This window comes from Delphinapterus leucas, chromosome 5 (assembly GCF_059928025.1).
Source record: "Delphinapterus leucas isolate spDelLeu-1000000601 "Yukka" chromosome 5, BTC_Dleu_Yukka2, whole genome shotgun sequence".
NCBI classification, from domain to species: domain Eukaryota; kingdom Metazoa; phylum Chordata; class Mammalia; order Artiodactyla; family Monodontidae; genus Delphinapterus; species Delphinapterus leucas.
In genome coordinates, this window is record NC_143133.1 from 18,817,388 (window position 1) to 18,826,154 (window position 8,767).

Here is an 8,767-nt window from a genome sequence, read left to right on the forward strand (position 1 = left end):
ACAGTCTGTGTCTCACTTTCCCCACCTGGTCACAGCTGAAGGTGTTGCTGTAATTCATTATTTTTTAATCTAACACTTGTTGTATATGCCTTCTTCATATACTACTGTGCTCTACTAAACCAGTTAGCAAGATTGGCTTCCCAATTTTACTTGCATTATATCCCCATTACTAAACTGCTGCATTTAGAGTAATGTATAAATATAAGTATATAAGAACTACTTCTAAAACTAAGAAACACACTCAGAATATTTCTCTTTTCACATAATTGTTTTGACAAATGCTTTGCCTCAAAGAAGATAAGGAGATAAGATTAATCAATCTTACATTTAAAGATTAAATTTGACTGAGAGAGGCTCTCCAAATTTCTGATTCTAGTAAGATAAAAAGTAACAAAAGAGGACCAACCATGCAAAATCCAAGATTATACCATCCCAGAATCAGAATTTCCAAGATGAAAGGGACCTTCTTCTCGAGTCCCCATCCAATTCGTCATCCAACCAGTGAATAATGACACCTGCCCCTACATACATACACACACACACACACACACGCACACACACACTTGTCAAATAAGCCAAAGGTAGAAATAGCTAAGAAGGGAAAGGTCAAATGACACGAGAGAAAAAATTTAAAAAAAAATAAAAAGATGGGAGAATAAACATAATTTATAGAAAAAATGAAAATATATAAAGAAGACATATAGCAGGTGTTAAATTAAAATATAAGTTATTAGGCAGTAAATAATTTCATTTCTAATTCAAAACAAACACTGTTCATCAAATGTTATATTTCAAAAAGTAACTTTTTAAAAGGGGGTATTATTTGACTCTGTTACTCTCTTCCATTTCCTATTTATGTTATGACGATCTGTAAACCTATGAATTGTTTTCTCTTTATAAAATGATTCAGCTCAGAAAGCAGTAGAATGAGACTGGTCATTCAGCAATGTCTCCCACCCACCCTTGCAGACATCACATCACAAAGACTATGACTCACTTTGTCATACAGTTTCTGTCCTTTTAAGAGTTTTATGATTGTTGTGATGAATACTGGCTCATAAATCTGAATGAATATTAGGATGAAACTATTTGTGTCATTTCCTCACAGCCAAAGCAGATACTAACAATGGAACCAGACAGTTCTTAATCCTAATTTATAAAATGATTCACAGGTTTTAGACTTGAGAGAGAGAGATTTAAGGATTAAAGTATACGGTTCAAGTATGAATTCTCAGATCTGTATTTTTTAATTAGAGGGTTATAACTAGTTCTGGAATTGGCTAGAAATGTTATGCTATTCAATAGCTGAAAAGAAAATCTTCCACAATAAAAATTAATCCTAACAAATGATTGTGTTTTACCTTTATTGCTTCCTTTGAATAATGTGAAAGGTGTCGCTGCAGAAGGAACTACAGTGATGCTACATTCAATTTATCCATTTTACACGCCTCATGCCGAAGTACGTATGCTTATTTATTTAAAGTTCTAGCTCATTCAACAATACAGATTGAACCTCTTCAATGGGCCTCAGCCTTGTCATTCACTGAGCAGTGGAGTCAAGGGGTTCCTGGGGTGAGTAAATGCAGTCTCAGACCTCAGAGTAGAAAAGAGTAAAGAACTGCTAGGTAATGTCATTTGAATTTTTAAAAATCCCTGCCAACTAGAAATTTCCAGTAAAATTGAGGGACGTGAAGTTAAAATATATCAAGCTATTAGAGAGAATTTTTAGATAGCATGCAGGAGAGGAAAGACAGGTACAGGGCGGTATGAAAGAAATGGGGCCTGATGCATGCCTAGGACTGGGGTAAGGTAAGAGGATTAATAGCCAATTAAAGGCTAAGAGAAGAAGAAGGATGTGAGAAGATGATCAGAAAGAAAGTTAGAAGACTTGGCTAATTTGTTGGGTACATGTTGAACTTAACACACATTCTTTGAGCAAACACAGAGAGGACAGAGTTCACAGCCCCAGTGCAGGAGACATAAACAATTACAAGCAAAATCATGAAGTCCGTAAAAGAATATGTACCAAGTACTATGGGAAATGCAGAGATAGAAACAATTAATTCTCCCTGGGAAGGCTGGGGAAAGTTTCACAAAGGAGAAGACCACTGAGCTGACTCATAAAAGATCTTTCCAGAGAAAGGTGGGAGTGGGAGGAGGGTGTGAGAGAAGAATTGATAAGAAAAAGAAGGATTTTCCAAAAACAAGGATCACAAGTGGAAAAGCCCATCATTGTAACAGTGATGGGTCTGTCAGATTAGAGACTACAGTGAAAGCACAGAGCACTGGCAGCGTCAGGGGAGTGCGGATGGCAAAGAGTGGGAAATAAGACTGAGCAGGTGGGTCATACTGGAGAGGGCAAGTCGGGGAGGGTATGGTTGTAGGTAAATACAGGACAGGGGAAACCAAGAGACAAGGCAAGGAAAAGTCACTGAGGTAGGGAAGACTCCAAGGCGTCTAGCTTTGGAGACTAGAAGGATAATTTCACTACAAAGAAATTCGGTAGGAAGGGTGCTAGTTGGAGAAAACTTTGTTATGGTCTGTTTTACGTGGGTTGAGTTGAGGCTGTGGCAGTGCATCTGGCCATCGAGCAGTGAGAAACACAGTACTAACACAGAGGTGGGAAATCTGAGACAAAGACTATAATTGATCTGCCGAAGGACCACGAGTACACAGAAAGACGGGTAGAGTGCCAAGACAGAGCCTTGGGGAATATTATAGCAAAAGACCGAAAGAAGGGGAAACCAGAGGAAAAGACGGTCGGATGGGTGAGAGGAAACCAGGTTGATGTGGTGTAACAGAAGCCAAGGAATTCTCGGGAAGACAGAGGCAGACAATGGTGTCAAGTGTCACAAGTAGGGCCACAAATTGGATAAGTCCATGTGATTGAACTGGAAGACTGCTGGGGCCCAGAATGATTTTAAGTAGAATACCTGGTGCAGAATCCAGAATTAAAAAGAGAAAAGGAGATAAAGTAGAAGAGCGTACAGGATTCTAGGGTATTGGCCACGAAAGAAAAGAATGAACAAAATGCACAACATACCTGAGGAATTTTATATCACACAGTACGTGGTAAAAATCTCAGGTGCTTTTTAAAGAAAACAGGATTCATAATGAGAGCTTTAAACTAATTATCCTGAGAAATGATTCATCTCTGTATAGATTACCCTTAAAAATGCTAATAGCCAGCTTTTAAGATTCCAAAATATTTTCCAAATATAATTTTGTTACATATAATCATCTTCATTAAAAGACTGACCAAGTGTCTAAACGTATGTGTTAGCTGCGCCAAGAGAGCTATAAACCTCGACCATGCTTTTGTATGTCATGTGGTCCAGGAGGAGTTATTCCACGGGATGGTCCGCACAGAATGTTCTCATCAGCAGCTGACATTTAGTGAGAATTCCCAGAGTAAAAGATACAAATCTTTTATGATGTTTATTTACATGGAGAAGTCATGGTTCCTACCTTAAGGTGCCAGCACTTTCTCAAAGTGCGTAAATCATGAACAGAGAACAATAATCCACTCACAGAATCTAGCCAGATCATTACTACACTATACAAACTTCCTTTAAAAAACAAACAACAAAAAAAAAAACCTTTTTCCCCCAGAATATCTTTAAAATCTGTGAAATAAAAAGTCTGAAGCCTCCCCTTGAATTTCGCAAGTTCATGTTTTTAACGATGAGGGGTTGCATGGAATATGTGCCATGGCACACGGCACGGGGGTCACACAGACCGGGGGTCACACAGACTGGGATCCCATCCCTTCTCCACATGGGAGTGGACGGGTCCCTCAGTCTCTTCAAGGCTCAGTGTCCTCTGGAGCCTGGAAGCCGAGAAGTGGGGCAAGCAGGCAGTCACCTCCTGGGAGAAGCCCTCCTGGGAGAGGCCCAAGGGTCGACCCAGCACTTCTAACTACCTACATTTTTTCCAAAATAACAGCATCTGGAATAAATTTGATGCTAAAATGCACACAGGCAGCATACTTTGCCCTTACTATACTCCACCACATGTTGTACGTGCTGCTTGGGATAAAATGTTCTCTCTTCTGAATGTTTTCACGTGGTTCGCTACTTTAGAGCATACACTTAACGTTACCCATTCCCATGGGCATTTGGAAGGGGCCTGTAAAAACATCCAGGACGCCGAAGGGAAGGTGGTGGGTGTGCACCGTGCACGCGGGGGGGGGGGGGGGGGGAGCACAGGCTCCGTCCTTGTTTTTATCATGCTTTTAGCAAGACTCTCGTATCAAACACAGGTTATTCCAGGATTGTAAAGAAAGTTGCCGTTTCAAAGGCAACTTGTGAAAGCAATTCAAGAGAGAAGCCAGGTGAGAAGCACAGGTGATCTTCAGCAACACTGTGAAGCTGGAAACAAGGGCGTCCAGGCGTCTGATCCCTTCCTTTCTGCCGGCGTCTGATCCCTTCCTTTCTGCCGCCGTCCGCCCCGCCCCGCCCCGCCCCGTGTCCTCTCCAGAACCTGAGCTACGGCCCCCGCCCCTAAGCAGCGCCCCACATTCATGCCACAGCCTTCACAGCTCCCCGCCCCCCAGCTCCGCCAACTCCGGTCCTCCAGGTCAGGTTTTGGGGAAGAAACTGCACGTGCAATTTAATCCACGCTAAACGGTAAAATCCGAACGCTGCTGAACTCTTCCAGAGGGACCCTCCTCCCTCGGTATCCGTGGGGGGCCGGTTCCAGGATCCCCCGCAGGTACCAACAACCATGGAGCCTCAAGTCCCTCGAGGAACGTGGCGCAGCACTGTTGACCCTCATCTCCGCAGATGGGGAACCCTCGGATACGGAGAGCAGACTGTATTTGCATTTTAGAAACGTCCGGAAAGTGTTAACGCCAAAGGAATAAATCTCCAATGACAGATTTTAGGGTCCATTGGGCAAAACAGTTTGAGGAATGGTGCCTTGGGGTTTTCCAACGTTTCAAACAGTTCTAGATATCTGGGCCTTAATTCAGAGGGAAGCTGTAGCAACGGTTAACTGATTTCTCCACGTTTCCTGATCAGTTTTGCTCGTTCAGGGGAATGGAGGGGATGTAATTCAGAGGATATTGTTAAGTCATTTTTTTTCTTATATATTTCCCATCAGTCTCCTCCTGGTTTGGTCAACTATCAGTACGCCTTCGACATGCCAGAAAAAAACACTGTACTTAAACTTATGTCCAGGTTGGGCTATACAAAAGTGGCCTAAATTTATCATTTTTAGGTTTACATTCTTGTCAGGCTATCACCTGGTACAAGGTGATTTTTAAAAAATCAGTGCTCTCCACAGATCTGGATGAATATTCTACTCTTCACTTTTAAACATCTTGTCTTTAGCTAGTTATCAAGTTGGTAGGGTTTCTCAACCTTAGCACTTCCAACATTTAGGGTCAGAAAATTTTTTGCTGAGGGATTAGGGAGGTATCTTGTGCACTGTAGCATCATCCCTGGCCTCTACTTATTAAATGCCAATAGCACCCTTCCAGGCGTGACAACCAAAAATGTCTCCAGGCATTGCTAGATGTTCCCTGGAGGTGGAAGGGGGCAGGCAGTACCAATCCTATTTGAGTACCACTGAGTTAAAATCAGATTACAAAAATGACAGCCCAGCCCAGAACTGGGAATAAAAAGTTAACAGCTGTTTTTACAAGGGTGGTAATGCGGTATGCAATTCAGAGTTACCCTCACTCGCTAGCCCCTATACAGTTTTGTTCTAAAGGAAATAGGGTATCGAGAGTGTCAAAGAAAAAAACTGTAACTAATAAAATGTCTGGAAAAAAAAAAAGAGTACTAGGGGAAGCCTCAATATGAACCCAATCTGGGAGAGAGTTCTTCTGTCTTCTCGTCAAAGAACATGCTCCTTTTTGTGCTACTAGAAAAGAGCAAAACTAATTGGGACATGTGTGCACCTTGCCCTAACCAGCTGGTCTAGCCTGGCAGACAACTGCAGAACAAACTCCAAACACAAAGATAATTTTGTGAAATCCATTTAAGTTACCAAAATAGAGAAGGAGCGCTACCGATAGACTGGACTAAAAGCATCTTTTCAGATTTACTGGATAGTACATGAGAAAACTTTTTAATTACGGTAGGCCTGAAAAAAATTACAGGCCTGCATCTTTTGCTTGTTGCTATTTTGGAACCAATAAAGACTCAATTCTTATGAAAGCACATTCCCATTCCCGAATTTGTCAATGGAGGCTTGGCTGCAGAGCTCTCTCCACTTCCTACTCCCGCATTCCAAAGTGAAGGACACACCATTAGCATCATAAGGTAAAGACGGACTCCTGCGGGTCTTTTCTCAGGCAAAAAGAGGATCAGGTTTTCCACCTGAAACCCATAAAGGAAGGACTGGCAGAACAAACAGCTTTCAAAAGAGATGTTTTACCTACACTTACAGGGTGACAGTTAAAATATATCTGATCTCTTTCTCTCACTTCCAATTCATCAGTATTTTTACCAGCCCATTTTACACCTTTTTCTCCATCTTTTCTCTAGACCAGTGGGTTCTCAAAGTGTGCTCCCTGGTCAGCATCACCTGGGAACTTGTTAGAAATGCAAATCAGGCCCCACTCCAGACCCAAGCAATCTGAAACTCTGGGAGATGGTTCAGCCGTGTGTTATAACAAACCTTCCAGGTGATTCTGATGCATCCCTAAAGTTTGAGAACTAATGACTTAGGCCCATCTTCTTTCTATAACCACAGATAGATTTTATTTTATTTCATTTTATTTTTACAGAAAACGAAACTGCATACTAGTAAACTGAGTCCTCTGTGCACTTTATATAAATCCTCATTTGATCCTCAAGCCTGATGCAAGGTTGATTATCCCCCCCTTTCGAGATGAGGAAACGGGCTCAAGGGTTAAGGGTCGCTCAAGGTCCCATAGCTAATAACTGCAAGTGGAAGATTAAAGTTTTTGCAGTTCTTTTCACTACTGCAACAAAAGTCTATAGCACTTTATTAATACAGTCCATATTTTCTGCTTTTTCAGTTTTCCGAAATTCGGGGAAAAAAACAGAAATGGATGGGTGACAGCAGTGTGCCAACTGCCTTGGATCCTACCAACCTGGAATTTAAGGGCACGACTCTGGAAAGGTATCTTTCCAATAAGGAACGTTTAATTCGTCTGCGGTCCCTCCTGGCTTTGTCCCGGGGACTGCGCGCATCCCACAGAGAAGGGGTCGGAACTTCAGGCTGGGGGCGCCGGCGGCACCTCCGTGAGCTACCCACCTCTGCTCGGCCGCCGGGCATCCCCGACGCGACAGGTTGTCTGAGCCCACAGAGTCGCCGCCAAGGCCCGGGCGCCCTGCGGCTCCGGGCCCGGGGGACTGGTTTACCAGTGGAAACCAGCACACTCCAAAGCCTGGGCGAGCGTCTACCCGCCACCGCAGCTCGGAGCAGGAGGGGCCGAGTGGTGAACCCAAAACCGCCGAGGGCCGCGCGGGGAGAGACCACAAGCCCCACTGGGGTCAGAGTGAAGAGAAGGAAAGAGCGCGGAGGCTGGAAGGCAGGGAAGGGAGAGAGAACGGCAGGGGATGGAGACGGCGCGGGGTAGGAAGAGCCGGCCAGCACTCACCGTGAGGGTCGCTCTTCTCGCGGACCCCGTCCACTCGGCCGTCGGGGTGGATGCGCAGGAAGAAGCCCCCGTTTTTGCAGTACAGCCGCTTCGGGTCCTTGAAGTGGCCGGGCGGGAAGGCGCCGCTGCCGCCGTCCTCCGGCAGGGCGGGCAGCGTGGTGATGCTCCCGGCTGCCATGGCCCCGCCAGCGCCCTGCCGGGGTCCCCGAGCCCCTGGAGCCGCGCGGGGAGTTGCCGCGCCCCGGCCCCGGCCTCGGACGCGCTCCGGGGCGCGGCCCCGGCCCCGGCCCCCCAGCCTCCCTCCCCGCGGCACGCGGCCGCGCCCGCGGGCCCCCAGCCTCAAACTGTTCCGCAGCTTCCCTCTCCGCCGGCCCTAGAGCGCGGGGAGCCGAGCGGCCCGGGAGCTGGGAGTGAGGGCTGGGTGTCTCCGCAGCCGCCGCTCTCGGGAGGGCCGCTGCAGCGCCAGGGATCCTTTTGCAACCGCCGGCACAGCGTCCGCTGGTCTGGCAGCAGCCGGGCCACGGCGTCACATCTTCTACGTGTCCACCCGCGAACGCCCACCAACCCCGCAGGTCCCCGGTCCTCCTCCCTTCCTGCGCGCCGCCCCCTACTCGCTCAGCGTTTTCTGCGACCGGTCTCCGGGTCGGGCGCTCTGGCCGCAACACGCAAGCGCGCGACCTCCGTGGCCGGGGCGGGGGGGCAGCCCGAACGCAGCCGGGGGGCGGGGGAGGTGCGGGGATGCGGCGGGAGGCCACGTTTCGGGCCTTCGCCGCTCCGGGGGCTCGACCCCGCCGGTTCCCCCCGAAGGCGCCCAGCCCAACCCCGTGCAAACCAAATCACATTCAGACTTTCTCCACACTGCGGAGCTTTTGCTGTGCAACCAGCCGTGATTCAACTTTTCAAAGTTTAAATGCAATTTTCTCCCCCATTCTTTTTCCCTGCCAGCGTTTCAAAGCGGAGAAACTATTTCCACCCCCAAGAAGCAGAGGAATCGGAAGCGAGGAAGGGTTCTGTGTCAGAATAGGTTTCGAACATCTCTCATCACCAAAAGCCGAGGGTTACGCACAAGCACAAACTGTTAACACTGAAGGCAGAGGCTGAAGTAGTTCACTAACATAAGCGAAGAAAGAGGCCAGAGAAGGGGAGCGGGTTGGGTTGCTAAGAGGAAAAGGCTTTTCTTTTACTAGCCTG

At 46.6% G+C, this 8,767-nt stretch overlaps 1 protein-coding gene across 1 annotated transcript in view; it reads right to left on the reverse strand.

Moving 5' to 3' along the window:
• FGF2 (fibroblast growth factor 2) overlaps window positions 1-7,953 on the reverse strand; it is a 54,908-nt gene extending 46,955 nt beyond the window's left edge. The window contains exon 1 of the mRNA XM_030760069.2: window positions 7,577-7,953. Coding sequence (XP_030615929.2) covers window positions 7,577-7,754 — 178 coding nt within the window. The 5' untranslated portion in view covers window positions 7,755-7,953. The remainder of the gene's footprint in view (window positions 1-7,576) is intronic.
• Between the last annotated feature and the right edge of the window lie 814 nt (window positions 7,954-8,767).